The sequence below is a fragment of the Anomaloglossus baeobatrachus genome, chromosome 1 (genome assembly GCF_048569485.1).
Source record: "Anomaloglossus baeobatrachus isolate aAnoBae1 chromosome 1, aAnoBae1.hap1, whole genome shotgun sequence".
In the NCBI taxonomy this organism is placed as follows: Eukaryota; Metazoa; Chordata; class Amphibia; order Anura; family Aromobatidae; genus Anomaloglossus; species Anomaloglossus baeobatrachus.
In genome coordinates, this window is record NC_134353.1 from 920664067 (window position 1) to 920690812 (window position 26746).

General features: G+C 45.0%; 2 protein-coding genes across 3 annotated transcripts in view; both read left to right on the forward strand.

The window, feature by feature from the left end:
* LOC142256251 (acyl-coenzyme A amino acid N-acyltransferase 1-like) overlaps positions 1-5629 on the forward strand; it is a 44051-nt gene extending 38422 nt beyond the window's left edge. Inside the window, 1 exon segment of the mRNA XM_075327831.1 lies at positions 5033-5629. Coding sequence (XP_075183946.1) covers positions 5033-5629 — 597 coding nt within the window.
* Positions 1-26746, forward strand: part of SKA1 (spindle and kinetochore associated complex subunit 1) — a 158330-nt gene that overhangs the window by 38744 nt on the left and 92840 nt on the right. The window contains exon 1 of one of the 2 annotated variants that reach the window (XM_075327851.1): positions 23036-23277. The exons of the other annotated variant lie outside the window; for it this stretch is intronic. The gene's annotated coding sequence lies outside the window, so the exon portion shown is untranslated. Of the gene's footprint in view, positions 1-23035; positions 23278-26746 lie in introns of those variants that run through there. 2 annotated transcript variants of the gene reach the window in all.

Here is a 26746-nt window from a genome sequence, read left to right on the forward strand (position 1 = left end):
GGAAACTCGTGTTACAGTCCTGGTCCAGTTCTGATCCAGGGGCTGTAAAAGAAAGAAAAAAAAAAAAGCACATTAATAAAAAACATTGTTATTATACTTACAGGTCACCCAAAGCTGTCTCCCGGCCACTTCTGCTTCCGCGTCCGATCATTGCTGTACTGTCGGGTAACCACCACTGACCTACAGGACCTGCCATGATGTCATAGCAATGTGACCAATCTGGTGTGAATGTTGTACAGACCTTGCATTAGACTGGTCACATGGCTATGACATCATGGAAGGTCCTGTTAACTTCCGTGCACTGCACTGCTCGTCACTCGTCAATCTTCGGCCGTGTTCGCGGTGACCTCAGGGTTCACCTGAGTCCATGGCTTATGGACTCGGTTGAACTTTGACTGTCACTGTGCTAGTCTTGCATCGCATCACCCAGTACGGCCGCATACTGTCCTGACAGGAGCAGTCGGCTGGCTACATGTATTTCCATGTAGCTGAGGCATCAGTCCATGCCGGGTGATGCCGATGCGAGACTGCACGAGTCATATGGAAGTGGAACTCCAGCCTCAGTGGCAGCCTGCTTCTCACTCTGTATAGACGCTGTCTGTGCAGAGTGATGAAGCAGAGTTGACAATGCTCTTTCTGCTTCTCATTCTGTATAGATGCTGTCTGTACAAAGTGATGAAACAGGGCTGACAATGCTCTACCTGTGGACTACGATGGACTAAGGATTTTTTATAATAAAGATGGAGTCTCTAAATGTTTTTTTATCTCTAATAAAAAAAAATCTGTGTTTTTTTTGTTTTTTTTTACGGTTTACTAGAAATTCATGGTGGCCATGTATAATTTTGGCGTGACACCATGAATTTCGGGCTTAGTACCAGCTGCAAATACAAAGCTGGTATTAACCCCGTTATTACCCAGCGTGCCACCACCATCAGAGCCACTGGACGAGCCAGATAAAGCACCTGGAAATGACTCTAATCAACAATGTGGGGGCCCACAACGCTTGGGCCTTACCACACTGAGAATCCCAACCCCCATCTGCCTGGTTTTACCTGACTGGAGATCAAAATACAGCGAGAGCCCACACAATTTTTTTTTCAATAGTTTTAAAAAATAAGTAAAAAAAATTAATAGGCTTCCTGTATTTTGATTGCCAGCCAAGGTAAAGCCAGGCAGAGAGGGGTGGCAGCCCTTATCCGTCCGTTTAATCTGCTCTGAGAATCAAAACTACCACGGAGCGCTATGTCATTTTTTTAATGATTTATTTTTATAGAACTATATATTGCATGTATGTATATACAAACATACACAGCTCTGGCAAAAATTAAGAGACCACTGCAAAATTTTCAGTTTTTCTGATTTTTCTCTTTATAAGTATATTTGAGTAAACTGTAAATTGTTGTTTTATTCTATAAACTACTATTTTCACAAAATAAACAACGTGTTTTGCTTGGAAATTCTGAGACCTGTCAGTAGTTTATAGCATAAAAGAACAATTTTCAGATTACTCAAAAATATACCTATAAAGAGAAAAATCTGAAAAACTGAATATTTTGCAGTGGTGTCTTCATTTTTGCCAGACCCATGTATATATAAATATATAGATAGAGATATATATATATATATATATATATATATATATATATACATATACATACATACATACATACACACACACACACACACACACACACACACACACACACATATATATATATACAGTTAGGTCCAGAAATATTTGGACCGTGACACAATTTTCGAGAGTTGGGCTCTGCATGCCACCACATTGGATTTGAAATGAAACCTCTACAACAGAATTCAAGTGCAGATTGTAACGTTTAATTTGAAGGTTTGAACAAAAATATCTGATAGAAATTGTAGGAATTGTACACATTTCTTTACAAACACTCCACATTTTAGGAGGTCAAAAGTAATTGGACAAATAAACCAAACCCAAACAAAATATTTTTATTTTCAATATTTTGTTGCGAATCCTTTGGAGGCAATCACTGCCTTAAGTCTGGAACCCATGGACATCACCAAACGCTGGGTTTCCTCCTTCTTAATGCTTTGCCAGGCCTTTACAGCCGCAGCCTTCAGGTCTTGCTTGTTTGTGGGTCTTTCCGTCTTAAGTCTGGATTTGAGCAAGTGAAATGCATGCTCAATTGGGTTAAGATCTGGTGATTGACTTGGCCATTGCAGAATGTTCCACTTTTTTGCACTCATGAACTCCTGGGTAGCTTTGGCTGTATGCTTGGGGTCATTGTCCATCTGTACTCTGAAGCGCCGTCCGATCAACTTTGCGGCATTTGGCTGAATCTGGGCTGAAAGTATATCCCGGTACACTTCAGAATTCATCCGGCTACTCTTGTCTGCTGTTATGTCATCAATAAACACAAGTGACCCAGTGCCATTGAAAGCCATGCATGCCCATGCCATCACGTTGCCTCCACCATGTTTTACAGAGGATGTGGTGTGCCTTGGATCATGTGCCGTTCCCTTTCTTCTGCAAACTTTTTTCTTCCCATCATTCTGGTACAGGTTGATCTTTGTCTCATCTGTCCATAGAATACTTTTCCAGAACTGAGCTGGCTTCATGAGGTGTTTTTCAGCAAATTTAACTCTGGCCTGTCTATTTTTGGAATTGATGAATGGTTTGCATCTAGATGTGAACCCTTTGTATTTACTTTCATGGAGTCTTCTCTTTACTGTTGACTTAGAGACAGATACACCTACTTCACTGAGAGTGTTCTGGACTTCAGTTGATGTTGTGAACGGGTTCTTCTTCACCAAAGAAAGTATGCGGCGATCATCCACCACTGTTGTCATCCGTGGACGCCCAGGCCTTTTTGAGTTCCCAAGCTCACCAGTCAATTCCTTTTTTCTCAGAATGTACCCGACTGTTGATTTTGCTACTCCAAGCATGTCTGCTATCTCTCTGATGGATTTTTTCTTTTTTTTCAGCCTCAGGATGTTCTGCTTCACCTCAATTGAGAGTTCCTTAGACCGCATGTTGTCTGGTCACAGCAACAGCTTCCAAATGCAAAACCACACACCTGTAATCAACCCCAGACCTTTTAACTACTTCATTGATTACAGGTTAACGAGGGAGACGCCTTCAGAGTTAATTGCAGCCCTTAGAGTCCCTTGTCCAATTACTTTTGGTCCCTTGAAAAAGAGAAGGCTATGCATTACAGAGCTATGATTCCTAAACCCTTTCTCCGATTTGGATGTGAAAACTCTCATATTGCAGCTGGGAGTGTGCACTTTCAGCCCATATTATATATATAATTGTATTTCTGAACATGTTTTTGTAAACAGCTAAAATAACAAAACTTGTGTCACTGTCCAAATATTTCTGGACCTAACTGTATATATATATATATATATATATACATATATATATATACATATATATATCTACATACACACAATATATAGTTGTATAAAAATAACTTATTAAAAAAATGCCGTAGGGCTCCATGGTGTTTTTGATTCTCAGCGCAGATAAAGCGGACCACTACAGGCTGCCACTCCTATCTGGTTGGCTTTACCTTGGCTGGCAATCAAAATACAGGAGCTCATTAATTATTTAAAAAATAATTTAAAAAAAAATGCATGGTCTCCGGCCATATTTTAATCGCCAGCCAGGTAAAACCAGGCAGCTGGGTGCTGGGATTCTGTGCAGCCGCCCCTCTAAATGGCGCATTGTTTCTTGGCACCATTTCCAGGTGCTTTGCCCGGCTCGTTCAGTGACCGTGATGGCGGTGGCACGCTGGGTAGTAAATTGGTTAATACCAGCTTTGTATTCTCAGCTGGTACTAAGCCAGAAATTCATGGTGTCACACCAAATTAGACATGGCCACCATGAATTTCTAATAAACAGTAAAAAAAAAACACAACACAGAGAATTTTTTTTTAATTAGAAATAAAACAGAAAAAAAACATTTGAGACTCCATCTTTATTATAAAAAATCCTTCGTCCAACGTAGTCCACAGGGATAGCCATGTCAACTCTGCATTATCACTCTGTAAAGACAAGTGTCACTACAGAGAGAGAAGCAGGGAGAGCCATGTAAGCTCTGCTTCATCGCTCTGTACAGAGCTAGACGAAGGCTGACAGTGAGGGTGTGATTCCACTTGCGTCTCACATCGATATCAGCTGGTATGGCCTGACGATCTTCTAACAGGAGCGCCTCAGCTGCATGGAAATACATGCAGCTGACCTATCCTGTCAGGAGAATGTGCGGCCATACCGAGTGATGCCGATGCAACACTCGCACAGTGACAGTCAAAGTTCAGTTAGTTAACAGGACCTTCAATGACATCATAGTCATGTGACCAGTCTGAAAGCCAATGTGTGTACAACATTCACACCAGACTGGTCACATGGCTATGATGTCATGGAAGGTCCTTTAGGCAGTGGTGCTTACTGGGGGGCACAGCAATAATTGGACGCAGAAGTGGCCAGGAAACAGAGTCTACAGGACATGTCGCGGGACTTGTAAGTATAATGACAATGTTTATTATTAACTATATTCTTTAGTTTACAGCCCCCACCCCCCCACCCCCATCTCATAACTGTAAAGTTCGAGTTCGGTTTTCAGACTCAAGTTTGCGTTATCTAGATCCCGATCTCGATCTTTACAAAACGTTCGGGCGAGGCTCACGATCATTGGAGGAAATCGCCCATCACTAGTCATTTCCAGTGGCGTTATTATGGTATTTGAGCATCATTTTGGGGATCTTCCAAAAAATGGTATAGAGTTGCATTCCCGCTCTTAGACCCAGTTGGCCCTTGTAGTACATGGCCAGCAATTAATCTGAATGGCCAAGTTACTAGACTACATTTTCAATATGGCAAATATTAATGAAAAAAGTAAATGGCTGATAGATGCAATTCTTAAGGATTGTTTTGATGGAAAAATCCCCTTAATACAGTATTAACTGCCTTAAGACGATGGCAGTATCAATGTCCCCCACCTCTTACACCTATAGATATATGGACTTTTTCATCTTACCTTCTTTTTAGGTATCAGGTGATGGAGTTGGAGTTGTCGCCATATGTAAAGGAGCTGAGATGGCTTTGGCTATGGCGTCCTACCTGCCTCAGGTCGCTGCTACAGTATGCATCAATGGAACCAATGCCGTGAATGGCAATAGCCTAGTTTATGGTGATCTCATTATTAATGGCATACCCTATAAAGTGGAAGGGCTTCTGATAACAGACTTTTTGTCCCTCAGCGTTGCCAACACAATGGATGATCCAAGAAAACCAGAATTCCAGGACACTATACTTCCCCTGGAGAAAGCCAGAGGCCCCATCCTCTTTATGGTGGGAGACAAAGACGAGAATTACAACAGCTTGTTCTTTGCTAAAGAAGCAAAATCCCGGGCAGAAAAGTATGGCAAGAAGGATGTGTATGTGCAATGTTATCCAGGAGCGGGGCATCTTATAGAGCCTCCCGGTTCCCCTTTCTGTCCTGTATCGCAGTCTCCGTTTTTTCCGCTTCCTTTGATTTGGGGTGGAGAACTTATACCACATTGTAGAGCGCAAGAAACTAGTTGGAAAGAGCTTCAAGAATTTCTCCGTACAAAAATTAGGTGCTCTCGACGAAATAAATTGTAATTACTTCTATTCTTTGCAGAATCAGACACACAAAGCTGAGGACTATTGTAATGGGATTTTGGAATGGGAGGGATCCTCCACTGATAACAACAAGCATCAGCATTCATTCTGGTTGATTTGTCCATAAAGTTATATTGTGGCAGTCATTTATCTGAATAGTCACCATATACCACTGCTGTGGCTGCTTGTTTGCCGGGGATCTCTGTAACTTAAAGAGGTCCACCACCAGGATTTTCCTTTACAAATTAAAGCCAGTGCTATACTGACACTATCATGCTGATTCTATACATATCTTTAGTTGTGAGATCGGATGTATAGTTTCTGAAGTATAGGCAAGTAAAGTCTGTGAAATGCACTGTTATTTGATAGATATTGTTACGTCCGGGTGGTGGAAACACTGGACCGTACACCGGGTTCCCCTGGTGAGGCAGCCAGACCGGTCACCCCGCCAGAGGGCCTTGATGCATGGCAGCCGAAGCACTATTGGTAGCAAGACAGTCCGTATGAGAGCTGGAAAGTAGATGTCGCTGGGAACACAGAGTTCTAGACGGTAGTCCGGGTGACGAGGCTCAGGGTCCGAGGCCGGGTTGTAGGATCAGGCGGAATCCGGAACCTGCTGAGCGAGAGGACGGGTCACCAAACGGAGCCAGGGACTGGAGACTGGCAGAGCTGAAGAGGTGGTGGAACATCCGCCAAAGTCACCGTCAGGAGTACTGGAGCAGACGTGGTCAGAACCGGCTGGCGTGGCAGGACAGGCTCTGCGAGACAGACAGGGGTTAATACTGGACACAGCAATATGGGGACCTGAACTCCTAGCTTACTAAACACGAAGAACAGGCCCCGCCCACCAGGAAAGAGAATCCTAATATACCCTGTACCTGTCTATGCAATTTCCTGTTTCTAGGTGCTGGCCCTTTAAGAGAGGGTCAATGACCGCGCGCGCGCCCTAATGCGCATGCGCGAGGCCCGTGTGCCAGAAGCCAGTACAGGGAGCGGTGCAGAGGAAGCAGGAGTGCCCGGCTGTGAGTCCCGTGTCGCAGAGGGGCGCCGGGAGCGCGGAGCAGGACACATGGAGTGTGCAGGCAAGGAAGAGGAAGCCGGGACCGGAGTGGTGAGCAGGGGACGCCGTCGGGAACCGGAGAGCGGGGCACGGGGAGCGGGCCACGGGGACCGGAGAGCGTGACAGATATTCTGTAACTGCTATCAAATAGGTGGGCCAGGTTTTGCTAGTTATTCCCACCCCTGTCTGCTGCCTGTCCTTCCTCCCCCTGTCTCTCTTATTACAAGGTTAGGAAGGAGGGAGGAAGGACAGGTGCGGGAATAACTAGCAAAAGCTGACCGACCTATTAGCTATTCTGTAGCTATCAATCAAATAACAGTGAATTTGACAAAGTTTACTTGAATGTATTTCAGAAAGTATACATCCGATCTCACAACTAAAGGTATGTATAGAATCAGCATGATAACGCTAGTATAGCACTCGCTTTAGTTGATATAGGAACACCCTGTTGGTAGGTCCTCTTTCAACCCAAGTGATTAGCTGATTCCCTTGAAAGCTCCAATATTAAAGAAATTTTATGAGATGTTATATACCCTTTAGGCTAAGACGGCACTTTGCGTTTCCACCTGCGTTTCAGCTGCTTTTTAGGTCCGTTTTGAGAAGCACCTTTTTCATGACAAAAGGCATACGTTTAGATTTTCCAGCAAAGTCAATGGTAAATGGTGATTTTCAGACCGCAATTTGCGGTTCTAAACACTGCGATTAATTTGCATATTTTGTGGCAAAAACCATGCGTTCAAAGAAGCAGCATGTCAATTGTTTTTGCCATTTTGGGTGCGTTTTTCTAACATTAAAGTCAATGAGAAATGGCAAAAACCAAGAAACCTCAAATTTCCTGCGTTTAACCTGCTTTTTAGGTGCAGAAAACATGCGTTTTGGACTTCAAAAACGCATGCTTTTCTGACATTAGAATAATGGAGTAATATGTCCCTTTACACACACACATAGTCCAACAATTAAATTAAAGAAAATTATGATTTGCTATTTTAACATTAAATATTATAAAACCGCTATAATTTCATGAAATATAACTATTTTCTTTATTAATTCCAAAAATATGTTTTCCTTTTTTTCTCTTTTTTTCATTCTGTTTGACTAGTTAATCTTTATTTAGCAGTGTCTTGATGTTCAAAACGCATCTGTCAAAACGCAGGTGAAAAAGCAGGTAAAAAGCGCTGAAAACGCATCTTAAACGCGGTAAATATGCATGCGTTTTTAGCGCTAAATTTCTGAAAAAGGCAACTTTGGTCAAATCAATTAAGCCCAAAACGTGCGTTTAGAACTGCAAGTAGGTGAACGCAAAGTGCGGTCTTAGCCTTAAGGGGGCTTTACACGCTACGACATCGCTAATGCGAACTCGTTGGGGTCATGGAATTTGTGACGCACATCCGGCCGCATTAGTGATGCCGTTGCGTGTGACACCGATGAGCGATTTTGCATTGTTGCAAAAACGTGCAAAATCGCTCATCGGTGACATGGGGGTCCATTCTCATATATCGTTACTGCAGCAGTAACGAGGTTGTTCCTCGTTCCTGTGGCAGCACACATCGCTCCGTGTGACACCGCAGGAACGAGGAAGCTCTCCTTACCTGCCTCCCGGCCACAATGTGGAAGGAAGGAGGTGGGCGGGATGTTACGTCCCGCTCATCTCCGCCCCTCCGCTTCTATTGGGCGGCCGCTCAGTGATGTCGCTGTGACGCCGCACGGACCGCCCCCTTAGAAAGGAGGCGGTTCGCCGGACACAGCGACGTCGCCGGGCAGGTAAGTATGTGTGACGGGTCTGGGCGATGTTGTGCGGCACAGGCAGCGATTTGCTCGTGTCGCGCGACAGATGGGGGCGGGTACCCACGCTATCGATATCGGGACCGATATCGCAGTGTGTAAAGCCCGCTTTACTCCCTATCTGTAACAAGGCTTTCACCCACTGGGATCTTATGTGGCCCATAAATTGCCTAAAGGCCAGGTGTGAATGTTCTAAAGTTGTATAAACTAACTTACGTTTTGTAATTTTACTTTTATTAACTTGACATTACGTTCTATTTCCTTATTTAATTAAATGACAATCAAAGCTAACATTACAAGCAACTTTTTTCATCCAGCTGCAATTTAATAAATTTAAAGCGCACCTGTCTCCAGAACAAACAACGACTACTCTTTGCTTTTATTTTATTCCTCCTGCTTACCTGAGTATTACGTTTGATTTTTTAAATCCGCCATTCGGTTCCAGAGAGATGGGCGCTTTTATTTGGTCTTTACCAAGGAATTGCAGCTCAATTGACTAGAGGCTGCTCAACATTACCCTTTATACCACACCCCCTTGTTGAAAAGACCATAAAAATTAGTACTTAATAAAAAGTCCCATATCGCTTGAACAGTTTGGATAATATATATCCATATGGTGTATAAAAATAAAAAAATGGAATCCTCAAAAGGAGCGGCAGGAATAAAAGAGCTAAAACTTTTGACCTGATTACAAGTCTTCTCTAGTCTTCTTGCAAGTGACTTGGCAAGTCTCGCATTGGCATCACCCGGCACAGCTGCACACTCTCCTGACAGGAGCAGGTTGGCTGCATGTATTTCTATTCAGCTGAGACGCTATTGTCCGTAGAGTGTAAAGCAGTGCCAGGTGATGCTGATGAGAGACTCGCCGAGTCACTCACAAGTGTCACTCTGGCCTAAAGGGGTTGTCCATGTCCTATTTGCTCTGCTGGGGCCTTTATATGTAGAAGTGAAGGCTTCTGCTTATTTGGATTCTACACCGTGTGCAGAATTATTACGTAAATGAGTATTTTGATCACATGATACTTTTTATACATGTTGTCCTACTCCAAGCTGTATAGGCTGAGAGCCAACTCCCAATTAAGTAAATCAGGTGATGTGCATCTCTGTAATGAGTAGGGGTGCGGTGTAATGACATCAACACCCTATATAAGGTGTGCTTAATTATTAGGCAACTTCCTTTCCTTTGGCAAAATGGGTCAGAAAAGAGATTTGACGGGCTCTGAAAAGTCCAAAATTGTGAGATGTCTTGCAGAGGGATGCAGCAGTCTTAACATTGTCAAACTTTTGAAGCGTGATCACCGAACAGTCAAGCGTTTCATGGCAAATAGCCAACAGGGTCGCAAGAAGCGTGTTGGGCAAAAAAGGCGCAAAATAACTGCCCATGAATTGAGGAAAATCAAGCGTGAAGCTGCCAAGATGCCATTTTCCACCAGTTTGACCATATTTCAGAGCTGCAGCGTTACTGGAATATCAAAAAGCACAAGGTGTGCCATACTCAGGGACATGGCCAAGGTAAGGAAGGCTGAAAAACAACCAGCTTTGAACAAGAAACATAAGATAAAACGTTAAGACTGGGCCAAGAAATATCTTAAGACTGATTTTTGAGATTTTATGGACTGATGAAATGAGAGTGACTCTTGATGGGCCAGATGGATGGGCCAGAGGCTGGATCAGTAAAGGGCAGAGAGCTCCACTCCGACTCAGACGCCAGCAAGGTGGAGGTGGGGTACTGGTATGGGCTGGTGTTATCAAAGATCAACTTGTGGGACTTTTTCGGGTTGAGGATGGAGTGAAACTTAACTCACAGACCTACTGCCAGTTTCTGGAAGACAACATCTTCAAGCAGTGGTACAGGAAGAAGTCGGTATCGTTCAAGAAAAACATGATTTTCATGCAGGACAATGCTCCATCACATGCATCCAACTACTCCACAGCGTGGCTGACCAGTAAAGGTCTAAAAGATGAAAAAATAATGACATGGCCCCCTTGTTCACCTGATATGAACCCCATAGAGAACCTGTGGTCCCTCATAAAATGTAAGATCTACAGGGAGGGAAAACAGTACACCTCTCGGAACAGTGTCTGGAGGCTGTGGTGGCTGCTGCACGCAATGTTGATCGTAAACAGATCAAGCAATGACAGAATCTATGGATGGTCGGCTGCTGAGTGTCATCATAAAGAAAGGTGGCTATATTGGTCACTAATTTTTTGGGTTTTGTTTTTGCATGTCAGAAATGTTTATTTCTAAATTGTGTGCAGTTATATTTGTTTACCTGGTGAAAATAAACAAGTGAGATGGGAATATATTTGGTTTTTATTAAGGTGCCTAATAATTCTGCACAGTAATAGTTACCTGCACAAACGGATATCCTCATAAGATAGCCAAATCTAAAAAAAAAAGCACTGCAACTTCCAAAAATATTAAGCTTTGATATTTATGAGTCTTTTGGGTTGATTGAGAACATAGTTGTTGATCAATAATAAAAAAAATCCTCTAAAATACAAACTTGCCTAATAATTCTGCACACTGTGTATACACTAAGCAGAGGTCTTGTTCAACGAACGTCTTTTGTTCTCGAGGGCAAATGTGTCATCCGATTGGGTATAATAGAATGCTTCTGTCTTCCAGATAATTCTTTTATGTATTTGCAAAATGTGAAGGTAGAGCATAATGTATACAAATAATAATCAAAGTATATTTACAATAATATACAAAAAGTTCAAAAAAGAACCCAGCACTATAAACAGTATAGGTTATGATTAAGAGGTGTGTTGCCTCGAAATGCGTAAACCAATCCTAAGGCTGTGTCTTTTTCCACGTGAAATGTTTTTTTAAAAGGTTGAAATAAAAGCTATTAGTTTTATACAGTGCTAGATCCTTCCTTTTTTGGACTTTTCATATTGTTTTTGGAATCCTGGAACCGTGGACTTTTTAAATCGTTTAGCTTAAACCGTCTCTTTCACTTTTTTATAATTATATACTAGCCAGAGCTTTAGGCGGGTTTTGCACACTACGACATTGCAGGTGCGATGTCGGTGGGGTCAAATTGAAAGTGACGCACATCCGGCGTCGCTCTCGATATCGTAGTGTGTAAATCCTTTTTGATACGATTAACGAGCGCAAAAGCGTCGAAATCGTATCATCGGTGTAGGGTCGGACATTTCCATAATTTCGGACGGACCGATGTTACGATGTTGTTCCTCGTTCCTGCGGCAGCACACATCGCTGTGTGTGAAGCCGCAGGAGCGAGGAACATCTCCTACCTGCGTCCTGCGGCTCACTCCGGCTATGCGGAAGGACAGAGGTGGGCGGGATATTTATGTCCCGTTCATCTCCGCCCCTCCGCTTCTATTGGCCGCCTGCTGTGTGACGTCGCTATGACGCCGTACGACCTGCCCCCTTAATAAGGAGGCGAGTCGCCTGCCAGAGGGACGTCGCAGGGCAGGTGAGTGCATGTGAAGTTGCCGTAGCGATAATGTTCGCTACGGCAGCTATCACCATGATATCGCAGCTGCGACGGGGGCGGGGACTATCGCGCATGGCATCGCAGCATCGGCTTGCGATGTTGTAGTGTGCAAAGTGCCCCTTAGAGTCAGCACACACAGCGAGTAATACAGAGTGAGTGCAATGCAATAAAAAAATCGCATTCCACTCGGACCAATATTACTCTATGGGGCAGCTCCCATGAACGGGTGGAATGCTGCGGGTGGAATGCAATCCCGTTTCACTCACACCCATTCAAGTCTATGGAGCAAGAGAAACATCGCATTGCTCTCACGTTACACCGGTGTAACTTGAGAGCATTGCAATTCTCGCATCAGCCGGCAACATAGGAGATAGGGAGATAAATCTGGCCCTCTCCTCCGCAGCGCCCACCTTCCCCTCAGCAACTGTGGTCTGATCGCACGATCGGATCACAGTTGCATGACAACTCGCAGTAATCCCCGTGTGGCCTCAGCCTTACAATAAGACTGAGTTCACATTGCATTTGGGCCACACATCAGTGGTTCCATCGGGGCTTTCTACTGAATCCCTGAAAAATTGGGATTTGGGAGAAAATCGCTGTTAGGCTATGTGCACATGCTGTAGATTTGGTGCAGATATTTTCTGCACCTTCTGGCAGAAAAATGCAACAAAACACTCATCTAGTTTTGGTCTTTTTTTTTTCTTTTGTGAAGTCAATGGCTGGAAGGGCTAAAGCAATGAAGGAAAAAAGCCCCAAAAACTAAGATGCTGCAGATTTGTTTTCTGCATCAAAATCTGCACCAAATCTGCAAGGAAAAAAAACACCGCAATGTTGGCACAGCACTTCAGAAATCTCATAGCCTTTGCTGGCTTCAAGAGAGGCATATAGATTTGGAAAAAAAACAAAACATAAAAAAATACATCAAAAACTGCATTATGTGCATAAGCCCTTATTGCCATTGACTTTAATGAGGCCACCTTTTTGAGGTGGGAGAAATAGAACAGCCAATCATGCTGTTCTTAGTGTGTACTGCCTTCAAGAGCTGACAAACTGAACAGAAATAAAGGGAGCTAATAAGTCCAAAATGCTGCACGTTGTACGGAGAATAGAGGAGATTTATGTAACAAGTTAGCCAGTATTTATGACCTCTTTGGGAAAAGAAAATCCCAAATGGAGCAAACTGATTTTTGAAGCTGTGAATATTATGAGTTTTATGAATACCATAGAATAAGTGCAGCACAGGAGAAGCCCTAAATGTGAAAATGGGAGGATGGAAGGAGACATGTGGCGCCCCGAGGCTTCAGGCGCCACAGGGTATTACACCTCCTTTAAGGAATAATATGCATCCCGTGTTAAGAGGGGGTTAACTGCCGGTGCCTTCATAAAACCACACACATAAAAAAAATAAAGGGCTGTCCCACAGGTTGTGGACTAGGGCAGACAGGGTAGTTAGCCATCATGAAGCATGGGACTTCCCCAGTTGCTAGGACAACCACTGGGGGCGGGTACCACTTGGGGTAAGAAGTAGGTGCAACTATCTCACTAGAGCAGACTTTCCCGGGCACAGCTTGGGATAACATCTCGCACAGACAACAGGAGCAGAGTGTTTCTCTTTCTTTGTGGGGCCCATGGCTTGGAGCAGGAGGCCCGGCCCGGGTTCCGGATAACAAACGGGGGACACTTCATTAGAAAGACTTCCACGGGCATCGGTGGTGACCGACGACTATCCGGGATCGGCTGGAGCCTATCGCGGCAGAGACCAGTACTCTGGGGCAGCGCCTGAACTACCAGTGAGTAAAAGATCCGGATCTGGATCCGCAGCCTCTGCCTCTGCCTCTCATTTGCCAGTGCCGTCACCCAGCGCTGTGGTGCCAACGGGGACTACCACCACCCCCGTCCGTCCTCCATCATCCTCCCCGGGGTAATCCCACTCCACCTATGGGGAGCGACACTATCCCGGCTGCGACTTTCACCATCAGCCCCGGAGAGCAGCACCCGCAGCGGCGGCCCATCTCTGGCCGCAGACCACAGGTGGCGTCACGATCTAAAAAGACTTTCCTAACCGTCACTACCACCCCCAACCTCCATCCTTCCTCCCATCCACCGCCTTCCCTTCCTTCTGTATGCCTTGGGGTCACAAAACCGGGCCAGGCCAGCCCGTGACCACGCAAAGGATCTGCACTCCCGGCCTGGCGACGAGTCGGGTGAAAACCCCCCAACCCCAGGGTGTTAAAGACATACTGATAGGGAATTTAGATTGTGAACCCGATTGGGGACCGTGATGATGATTTATGTAAAGCGCTGTGGAATATGTTGGCGCTATATAAATTATTGGAGGAATACTGAATAGTATGTGTGGCTTGGTGGATTGAGATGAGAGTGGAGATGTCGGAAGGTGCAGTACGGAGAAGATCAGAATCACTCATGCTTAGAAACACCTACTCAGCAACTTGTCCATGCAACTTATTTTTTTCTCATGCTTCAAAGGACGAGATATATTTGGCCACACCTTGCCTTGCCTCTATAATAAGACTTCTTGGAAAGCATGCATTCTTGGCTTTGTCTTAACATGTTTAAAAAACATTAGCCAGATAAATCGCTCTATAACAAGGTCACATTGTCTCTAAATTTCTCAAGACTAGTTTTCATCTGGTTCTCCAGAAAGAACAAAAAGAAGTGTACTTGTTTCTGAGCGTGTACAGTTTGTCATTTTTACAAACGTTTTATAGATTTAATGTGTGATATATCTATATATTTATATCATTTTCTACTACTAATTTCTATAGTCTTTATTGAAAGGGCGTGGCACAGAAGATCCTCTGGGGCGTGTCTTTAGGCTGCTCTGCAGAATGAAGTGGGCTAGGCTCCCATGATAAAGACCATGAAAATTAGTACAAAGTAAAGAGGCCTATATCTCTGAAACCATATAGCAGCTTTAGAAACCAAGTAAACAACAACAAAAACAAAACTTTAAGCTTAAGGAAAACTTCATTTATGGTGATGCTAAAATAAACAATGGCTTTACCAGGGTGATGCCGTCTGGAACCACAGTCTCAGAATAGCTGACACGGAATGGCTACAGGAAAGCCGCCCACTAAGCAAGATCCTGAGAACCCCAAAACCCTTTAACCCCTATACAGGTATTTGGAATTACTATAGGGCCCCGGAGATCGCTACCTGTGGAAGTCTTTAATTTCAAGAAAAGTAGTTGACAGGCAGGGTCAAACCAGGACATATAGAAAAGGGACAAAATTGGCAGACGAGCGTAGTCAGGAAATCAGGCTGAGGTCAAAACCGAAGATGGTGGTGAGGTACAAAAATGGTAGGCAGGAGAGTGGTCACAGAACAGCAGAGGTCAAAACACAGGGATTAATATACAGAGCAGAGTGAGAACCAGAGACTAGCAGTACTACAGAACTATATCTGGCAGTGACGAGCAGACAGGAGGGGGAATTAAAAGGGTGTGGTGTCTTACCATTAGCTGTGGCTGACCGGTGGTAACTTCAGCTGGAAGACACACAGTCAGCCAGTGGTACTGCAGGTCCCAGGGAAAGCCAACCTAGTGGATGAGAGGAGCCTGCAGGCACCAGAGCCACTAATTTACAGTTTGCCTAAGGCAATTAAATCCCCAAACTAAAGACTAATCTATTAATATGTAACTTTTAATTAACTTATTAAGATAAGGGGACAAACAAAATTAAAAACGTAGAGCGCTGTGATCTGTATTTTGTCACATAAGCCATTATTTTAGCCACAGGGAATTCCCTATTTAGACTCACTGTTCCCATGTCTCTGGCTAGCTAATGTGTTGTTCCTATAGTAGATGACCACTGCGATCGCTATTTTAAAAAGACATTCAGTAGCCTCCCCAACATGTTTCACCACACTGGCGTCATCAAGGGGCTGAGGCTAATGCTGAATTACTATGTCTGCACGGACATTTTAAAGACTAATGCCGGCGTCACACGGTATGTTATATCGGGCGATATGTCGGCGGGGTCACGTCGTAAGTGATACACATCCGGCATCGTTTGATATATCGTAGCGTGTGACAGCTACGAGCGACGGTGAACGAGCAAAAATACTCACCTTATCGTTGCTCGTTGACACGTCGCTCATTTTCAAAAAGTAATTTCTTCTTCTCTGCGCCAGTTGTTCATCGTTCCCGAGGCAGCACACATCGCTCCGTGTGACACCCCGGGAACGACGAACACAGCTTACCAGTGTCCTGCTGGCAATGCGGAAGGAAGAAGGTGGGCGGGATGTTTACGTACCGCTCATCTCCGCCCCTCCGCTTCTATTGGCCGGCCGCTGTGAGATGTCGCTGTGATGCCGAACGTCCCTCCCCCTTCAGGAAGTGGATGTTCGCAGCCCACAGCGAGGTCGATTGGAAGATAAGTACGTGCGACAGGGGGTTAACAACTTTGTGCGCCATGGGCAACTAATTGCCCGTGACGCACAAACGACGGGGGCGGGTGCGATCGCTCGTGCAATCGCACGATAGATCGTACCGTGTGACGCCGGCATTAGATATGACCTCATATTCTGCTTTGCCAATGAGATTCCTTAATACGTGCTCCACTATAAACTATATAACCAATCATTGCTAGGGAAGTATTTTGTATGCATTTCCTCCAAAATCGCTACTCGTTCTTACATCTCTCCTATACCCCTCTATCTCATTGGTTGATCTTACCATTTTCACATTTCCCTCTCAAAAGTTAATACCCAATCAGGATCTCTTCAGTCCAGCCAGTAAGATTCTCTCTCTCATCATAATATTAACTCTGTCCGGGTCATATTCCTCTACGTCATCCAATTTTTACGTGAGGTCACACTCACTGCGCTTGTTCCCACTATGCATCATCAGTCCCAGTGTTTTATCCGAGATAATCGCACCACACATGCTCCTGGACTTAGAACATAAAATTTCTGTTATCTCTCATTGCGCATGCGTGAAACCCGATCGCTCTGCGCCTGCTCACACACTAAAGGCCACAACCCACTAAGCAACATCGCTAGCAACATCACTGCTGAGGCACGACTTTTGTGACGCAACAGCGATTTTGCTAGCGATGTTGCTGTGTGTGACATCCAGCAACAACCCGGCCCCTGCTGTGAGGTCGCTGGTTGTTGCTGAATGTCCTGGACCATTTTTTTTTTTTAACTTCGTTTTATTAATTCCAAAAACATGTGGTACAGAATAAATCACACATAGCATTACTCAAGTACTTTCCAGGAATATCGGTCAATAGCATGAACAAATAGTAACATTAACGGATAAGATAATAAGATTTTCATAGCACTATCTGCACCTCTGTCAACTTTGTCAACTGCATGCTACAACACTGATCCTGCCAGTACATACTGATATATAGCATGTAGTCAATTTTAATCAATGTAGTCTGTAGTCTCTAAACCTAAAGAAAACGAACATTAGTAACAATAACTATTCCTATTCTATACCGCCTAGCTGTGCCACTGGAATGCGCTTCATTATCCAATACAGAGTATGAATCTATTATTGTAACAGTAATAAACCTGAGGCTTCTTCGAGTGTGCCGGGGGAGGAGTTCCACATATCCCAAATTTTCCTGAATTTTTCCGGATGTCCTCTATTAAAGTATACCACCCGCTCATATGGAATTATCGAGTTAACCAGTTTAATCCAGGCTCGCACAGTTGGATTTGAACCCCCCATCCACCTCAAGGCAATTAATTTCCTGGCCAGGAACAATGTCTCTCTAAGAAGTATTCTTATGTAGTGATCTCCCATCCCGTCCTCCATTACTCCAAATAGGCACAACAGAGGGTCGCATGGAACAGGCATCAACACCATTGAGGACAACTGGGAAGTCACTTCCTGCCAATACGTGTGTATGATCGGGCAACTCCATACCATGTGCAGAAAGTTTGCGTCCGGTCCATGGCATCGTGGGCATTCCGACGATCGGCGCTGGCCCATAGTAAATAAGCGAGTGGGAGTTAAGTATGCCTGATGTATAAAATAGCATTGTATCAATCTATTGTTGATGGACGGAGATACCATAGTTGGAGACTCCAGTACCTCATCCCACTTCTCTCCCTGTAGAGAGGGAATTAGGAGCCTCCATTTATCCTGTACCGGCAGCGGCACCGATTCCACACCAACCGATAACAGGTGTGTATAGATAGCTGAAATCATACCCCGGGGCCCCTGTGACTTCAGTATGCCTATCATTGGAAACGATGATATCAATGCCCCAGACCCTGTCCTCCGCAGGTGAGATTGAATCGCTGTACGCAGCTGCAGATACCTAAAGAATTGTGAGTGTGGAACATTATAATCGGTTTGTATCTGCCCAAAAGATTTAAAAACAGCAGTTCCCGAGACATAAAGATTTCCCAACTCAAGAACTTTATGAGCTATCCAAAACTGTGCCGACGGGTGGTCCTTTAGGGTGGGAAAGTAACCATTGCCCCATAACGGAAGCTCTGCCACTGCCCCCTCAAAGCGCGTTACTTTTTTGGCTTGTCGCCACACTGATCGTGCCAACCTTAAAATAGGCAACAGCCTCGGGACATTCGCCCTGTCCGACTCCAGAAAGCCCAACAGACAGTCTGCTCCTACCGCACGTGCCAAATGATCCTCCGAGTTAGGCAGCTGGCAGTCCAGCATCCATGTACCCAGCATCTTGAGTTGTCCTGCTAAATAGTATAGGAAAAAGTCTGGTAAGGCCATCCCTCCCAATGACTTAGATCTCTGTAGGATAGACATCCGGAGTTTAGGCCGAGCCTTCCCCCAAATAAAGGATGAGGTGAGTGAGTTAAGTGTGGAGAAGAAGGACCTGGGCACCAGCACCGCACTATGTTGCAGAGCATAGCTAAGCTTAGGAAGCAAAATCATTTTAATTAAATTTATCCTTCCGACCACTGAGAGTGGCAATTTTCCCCATAAGTTATACTTAAGTTTGACATGATCTAAAAGTGGTAATATATTCATCTTAAGATCCATTGTGTGGTCTTTCTGAATATGTATACCTAGATATTTGAAGCTAGATACAACAGGCAAGGGTGACACATCATCCATCGGGACCTCTGACCCATGTGTTAATGGCATTAGGGCTGACTTGTCCCAGTTAATATAAAGGCTGGAGAATTCTCCAAATCTATTTATAACTTCAATGACGACTGGCAAAGTGGCACGTGCCCTATCCATGAAGACAACTATATCATCTGCGTATAGGCCAATAGTGTCTGTGCGATCTGCTATGGTAATTCCCGTGATAGATGGATGAGTACGGATCCGAATTGCCAAGGCCTCGATAACTAAGGCAAATAGGGCAGGAGACAAAGGGCACCCCTGACGTGTACCCCGTCCCAAAGAAAAAGGTGCAGATGATACGTTATTGACTATGAGTCTAGCTGTAGGGGATCTATATAACATGTGAATCCAGTTACTGAACTTTGGGCCAAAAGCAAACCTCTGGAGACAAGCTGATAAAAAAGGCCATTCCACCGAGTCAAATGCCTTGGCCGCATCCAGCGAAGCCAAGGCCCACTCGTTATCTGGAACCAATGTACTGTACTGCACTATAGACTGGACCCGTCTAATATTTATAGAGGTATTTTTCCCTGGCATAAAGCCGGTCTGATCCGGATGTACTATGTCCAGTATGACAGAGTTGAGCCGGGATGCCAATATTTTGGTGAAGATCTTATAATCAACATTAACTAATGATATAGGTCGATAGGATCCACACTCCAAAGGGTCCTTTCCCTCTTTCTTCAAAACAATAATATGTGCCTCATAGAAGGAAGCAGGCAACAAGCCACCATCAGAGAAATGCGAGAAAACTTCCAGAAGAACCGGGGCCAGGGTCTCAGAATACTTGACATAGAATTCTATAGGAAAGCCATCCGGGCCCGGGGCCTTCCCCCTTGCCATCTCAAATATGGCCGTAGTTATCTCTTCTATTGTAATATCTGCATCTAGGAGCTCGCGCTGTGCCTGACTCAAAGTGGGGAACTCTAAATCTGCAAGATAGTCTAAGCAGTCCTGGGTTCCATGAACGCTTCTGGAGCTATAAAGTGTTTTATAAAAGGTGCAGAAACTTTGTAAAATGTCTGCTGGGGATGTGACAATCGTACCATTAGCTTCTCGTATACCCAGGACTGTATTAGAGGCGTTATGCTGTCTAACCATATATGCCAACAATTTACTTGACTGGTTCCCCAACTCAAAATATGACTGCCGAGTAAAAAACAGTTTACGCTTAGACTTGGTCTCTGAGTGTTGCACATGCGATCTATATGAATGTAACCATTCCGTCCTATTCCCCTCTGTCGGGTTTGATATATACCTTGCCTCTAGGGTCCTAAGTCGCCCCTCAATTTCTTCGTCTTCTTGTTTAGTCAGCCGTTTTATATATGTAATAGTCGAGGACAGACACCCACGAAGATAAGCTTTGAGGGTATCCCACACCAAGTTATTTCGGGGTTTAGGGTGGGCTGCCAAGAATTCCTCTAGTTGAAGCGGGGTTCTGTCACTTTGATCAATTAATTTGAGCCAAAAGGGATTTAGCCGCCAGGAAGGTCTATTAATAGTCTGGTCAAATTTAAGAGTCAGGGTCACCGGACAATGGTCTGAAATACCCCTTACCCCATGGACCACATTATCCACCCAGGTTGCTACGTTGCTCGACCCAAAAATATAGTCCAGACGGGACAACGTGCGTCTCGTGGAAGAATGGCAGGTGAACTCCCGTGTATTAGGATGTCGCAGCCTCCAGAGGTCCACCCACCCTCCTCCCTCTATGCACTGTCTTAGGTCAGTCAAAGTCGAGGTCGCGGACTGCCCCCCCCCATCTAGCCTAAACCTATCCAAGTCCTCGTCGACCACTAAGTTAAAGTCCCCCATACATAGGATATACGCATCCGGATAATTAAGGGCGAAGCTTAGCGCTTGTTTGAGAACTGAAGTACGGGCAGGTGGGGGATTATAAATACATAATAGAACATAGTCCCTGGAATCTATAGATGCAAATACAAATACAAACCTCCCTTCCGGGTCTCTTCTAACCACCTTGGCTTCCCACCGGACAGATCTATGTACCAAAAGGGAAACTCCCCTAGAATAGCTGGTGTGAAATGTATGTGCCACCCATTGTACCCATGGTTTCTTCACCATCTTAGCCGTGTCCCTTGTGAGGTGGGTTTCGACCAACGTCACCAGCTGAGCCCCACAACGCCTGATTTGGGAAAAGATCTTAACCCGCTTTTTGGGTGACCCAAGGCCACGGACGTTCCATGTTGTAAAAACTAATTCTGGCCCCATGTTATACGTCTTGCCTCTATATGACCAGAATCACAGATACAAGTATGTAGATCTTGTATGCCGCAGAAAGGACTCCTCCCCCAGCATTCAGCCTCTTTTTCAGATTTCTCTCGGCCACATCTTATCTTACAATAAAATATATTTAGCACACCAGCAGCATTATGGATATCCCTGTAAAAAAGCGGGGTTAATAACCATATAACTGTTAACCAAAAAAACCAGCAACAAGCTCCGGAGCCTCTTCTCGGAGTCCTATTAAGCATCCCAATTACCAATGGGGATACCGTCACTGAACACAGTGTCCTAGTATAGGTGGTGTGGGAACGCAAGATTCAGGGCTCCCATTCTGCCAGCATCCAGACCCCAACACATTTCTCCAGCCCAGAGACACAAAAAAGTCCAGAATAGCTTAAGAGAAACGACAGTAGAGAGAGGGAGTCACAGTAAGGAGGGAGCCCCAAAGGAAAAAAACCCTCCGCCATTTGAGCACAATCTCAACGTCCTTTGTTCCCCGACCCCGGGTGGAGCCGGAGCCAGTCCTCTGCTTCCGAGGGAGTGGAGAAAAATAATGAGGATCCTTCATGTACTATGCGGAGCCGTGCAGGGTATAGCATGGAATATGCAATGTGTCTGTCTCTGAGCTTCTTTTTCACCTCCAGGAAATTAGCTCTTTGTTTCTGGAGGTCCACAGAGAAGTCCGGGAAGATTGAAAGAGTGGTGTCGTTGTATTTGAGTGGGCCCTTCAGTCTAGCCAAACGGAGAGTTGTATCTCTGTCCTTACAATTGAGAAGTCGTGCTAAGAATGGCCGCGGTGGCGCACCCGGAGGAAAGGGCCTGGTCGGGACCCTATGTGCTCTCTCAACCGCGAAGGTGGATGAAAACTCGTCCCCAAGAGTAGATTTGAGCCACTCCTCCAGGAAGTGTTCCGGTTGTTGACCCTCAGATTTCTCAGGCAGCCCAATTATTCTGATGTTATTGCGGCGCATACGATTTTCCAAGTCATCCGCTTTCTGGCGCCACGAATTCATGGACCCAGCCACCTTTGTCAGTTTAGTGTCCAGTGGTGTAATTTTATCCTCTAGGTCAGATACCCTTGTCTCGACTTCAGTGGTACGTGTTTTCAGGGTCTGCAGATCCTGACGTAAGAAGCCCATCTCCATGCGTACCTCCTCAATCTTCCCCGAAAGAGAGGTTTTACACGTGGATATCGCCTGTAACAATTGTTCATATACTTGTCTCAGGGTCAGATCATCTTGGCCTCCTTTATCCTCTGCTGTTGATTTCTGATCCCCATGGTTCTCTGAACCCTTGTGAGAAGTAGCCCTCATAGCTCTGGGGGTGTCTGAGGGGTTCCCTCTAGCAAATTCCTTGAGCTTGTCAGCGGCTCCTGAGTTCTTGGGGGGACTCATGATACCTCTCCTGGTATATATGTAATCAGGGAGAGGGTGTTTGTGGCCTCCTGCCCACCTCCCAGTAGCTGGATGACAACAATGGAGTTAGGTATCAGCGATGAGGGTCCCCAATCCAAGCCCCTGTATTATATGTGGCTAGCAGTTTGTAGCTGGGTTATACTGTGGGGGATGGGAGGGGGGAGAGGAATTCTTAGAGGTGTACTGTGTGTCTGGGGAAGAGCCGTGGGTCCCTTTTTTCAGGGCACACACCACAGATCCTCCAGCACATATGGGGTTAAAGTCCCTTCACCGCTGCTAGGCTGTGTAAAGCTGCCTCATGCTGACTGCCAGCCTGAGGCCTGTAATGCAAATATCCTCCAGCACTCACTGTGTCTCCGGTTTCAAGGCCACCCACTGCTCTCCTGAGCACAGCTAATTGCTCCAGTCGGATCCTTTTTATCTCCGTGGGGAGTGGGTCTCCAATTGTCAGATCTGGAGGACGCTGCACACACTCTGCAGAGCTGGCAGCATGCAGGCAAAATGGCCACCGTGTCTCCCTCTCCAGACTCACAGATCTTCACCACCACTGCCAGAAGCCTGGGGAAAGTTCCAGTGGAGTTGCTGGGCTGTAGGTGAGTTTCTCCTTGCAGGAGGAAGAGCTGGCTGTCGATTGGGGACTGATTGCCAGGTATATTGCAGGATTTTAAGTCCAGATCATGGGAGCCCCTCTAGCCTGCGACCGTTCTGCTTGGCTACATAGCCACGCCCCTCCTGGACCATTTTTTAGTTGTTGCTCTCCCGCTGTGAAGCACAGATCGCTGTGTGTGACAGCGAGACAGCAACAACTGAATGTGCAGTGAGCAGGGAGACGGCTTCTGCGGACGCTGGTAACAAAGGTAAATATCAGGTAACCAAAAAGCCCTTTCCTTGGTTACCCGATATTTACCTTCGTTACCAGCGTCCGCCGCCCTCACGCTGTCAGTGCCGGCTCCCTGCACACATAGCCAGACTACACATCGGGTAATTAACCCGATGTGTACTCTGGCTAGGAGTGCAGAGAGCCAGCGCTAAGAAGTGTGCGCTGGTAAACAAGGTAAATATCAAGTTGGTTACCCGATATTTACCTTAGTTACCAAGCGCAGCATCGCTTCCACGCGGCGCTGCTGGCTGGGGGCTGGTCACTGGTTGCTGGTGAGATCTGCCTGTGTGACAGCTCACCAGCAACTCGTGTAGCCACGCTCCAGCGATCCCTGCCAGGTCAGGTTGCTGGTGGGATCGCTGGAGCGTCGCTTAGTGTGACGGTACCTTTAGAGAGAATACCATGGACAGACAATGCGCATGTGTTAGTATTATCTCGGAATTTTATATTATACAGCGCATACTCTGGAACTTAAAAAATTAAAGTGTTATTATCTTTCATAGCATCTGTATGAAAATCTGTGCCTGCACCCATCACTTAAAAATAAGACCAGCCAGTGTGCATTACGATCCAGTATTTTTGGGAGTTTTACATCATGGAGTATATACTTAAAGGCTTAAAAGCTTCTATACTTCCTCAAAACATATATACTCTATTGCTCTGTTCTTACTTTCACATAAGAGGTGGATACATGTGCAATAACCCCTAATATGTTTCGAGCTCTACATGGTAAGAAACATACTCTGAGACAATTTTCATCCCTATCATTACTAGACATACTCCCAAATAACTGTCATATACACACTTTTAATATAAAAGAGAATTATTTTGAGGAGAGAAATTCTATATCTATATTAGTATATTAGATATATTATATCTCAGTCACTGATATGTTATGGTAATAAAAGCAATCTGGTTATCTCGTAGATTATTCAATTATAAAGTGCATCTATTACAACTATATCAGTGTATTATCTCTTTTATCTGGGAAAAGAAGTATTATTGGAGCACAACTAAATCTTGAAGTTTCTATTTTATTTTTTATATCTTCAATCTGTACGTCCTTCTCATTATAAAAAGTTCAACAATAATCTCTCTCATATTCATATTATCTTATGTTGCATGGCAGTAGCTTAATTATCACAAAAAACAGCAGAGATCAAATGAATGCTGTATATGTGAAGCCTTCATTCAGTTCATTGGGACTCATAGAGTTCAATCTAAAAATCCACCTTGCTTCTTCCTTTAGTAGCAGCCTGTCCAGATTACTTTTTGTCGCACCTAAATTGATCTGTCTTAGGCTACTTTCACACATCCGGTTTGAGCACTGCGGCTCAATTCGGCTGTGAAACCTATGCAACGGATGCTGCGAAAACACCGCATCCTTTGCATAAGTTTTTACATGCGGCCCGTCTGTTTTTTTCCGGTTGCGGCATGCTACTGAGCATGCGCAGTGGAAGAAACCGCATGCGGCGGCCGGATGCGTTTTTTTCCGCATCGCGCCGCATCCGGCGTCCATAGGCATGCATTGAAAAATGCGCCGCAGCGGCCGCATGCGGCGCGATGCGTTTTTTTTGCCGGAGCAAAAAACGTTGCAGGCAACGTTCCATCCGGCCGCGGCATCGGCTAAATCTGCCGCATGCGGCAAAAAACGGACTGAACGCAAGCCCATGCGGCACAATACGGCACTAATGTAAGTCTATGCAAAAAAAAACGCAACCGCCGGCAAAAAAAACGGTTGCGGTTTTTCTGCAGAGCACCGTATTGTGCCGCAGAGCAAAAAACGGATGTGTGAAAGTAGCCTTATACCCCAAAATTCAAATTCAGGGGATTTTCTGTATGATAGCATCTCATGTGTCTTGAAAGTGGTATGTATAGTGGTATAACTTTGGTATTAATTGTACTTATATGTTTAGAACTCCTCCTCCAAAACTCTTGAATTGTTTTCCCTATATATAATTTTTGACACGGACACTTTGCTATATACAGTATATCACTCCCTTTAATTTATTCCCTTTGATTTGCCAGAGCCACTGGCACCGACTCCTCTCCTATCACTAGCATAATCCCCGGTGGAAATACGGCGGCGCCTGGTGACTGAAGCAGAAGTTGCAGGAGCGGACTCCGCTGAGGATGTGTCAGTAACCCCCCCCCTCCACTTTGGGCTTCCGGACCCTCAAAGCTTGGCTTGCCGGGGAATTGAAGGTGAAACCGTCAGACCAGGCCCTTAGCATGAACATCGCTGGAAGGGACCCATGACCTCTCCTCTGGGCCATAACCCCTCAAATGTACCAGATACTGCACCGCCCTTCTAACAGTACAGGAATCAAGGATTCTCTGTACCTCATACTCCAAGTTACCCTTAATCAGAACAGGATGAGTGGGGGCCCTGACTGGGTGAATGGGGAAACGATATAACTTGAGGAGGGACTTGTGGAACACATTTGATATCTTAAAGGTTGGGGGAAGTTTCAGGTGGATAGCCATGGGGTTAATGACCTCGACTATCTCGTAAGGTCCAATAAATCTGGGACCCAGCTTAGCAGAAGGGACCTTGAGTTTAATATGTCGTGTGGACAACCAAACATTGTCCCCAACTCCAAGACTTGGGCCTTTCGAATGTCTCTTATTAGCAGCTGAGGCTTGACCAGCCTGTGCCCTCTTCAAGTTCTCTTTAACCTCAGACCAGATAGCTTTCAGTTTGTCCACAGTGTTTTCAGCCTCAGGAGTATCCATCACAATTGAAGAAAAAAAACAAAATGTAGATGCAACGCAAAATTGCAGAAAAAGGGGATAGTCTGGATAGATTCCTGATACTGATTATTGATGGTGTACTCAGCTAGCGTCAGATATTCCACCTAGTCAGACTGACGGTCGGACACTTAACACCAGAGATATTGTTCAAGGGTTTGATTAGAATGCTCAGTCTGACCATTGGTCTCTGAGTGGTAGACAGATGAAAAAGATAACTCTATATTAATCTTTTAACAAAAAGCCCTCCAAAATTTCGAGACTAACTGCGTTCCTCGGTCAGAAACAATATTTTCCGTAACTGCACAATATGCTTAATGAACAACCTGCGTAGGTAATCCAGACAGAGGAAATTACACTGTTTGCTGAATCTATCCACTACTACCCAGATACAAGTCTTCCCTCACGAGGGTGGGAGGTCAATTATGAAG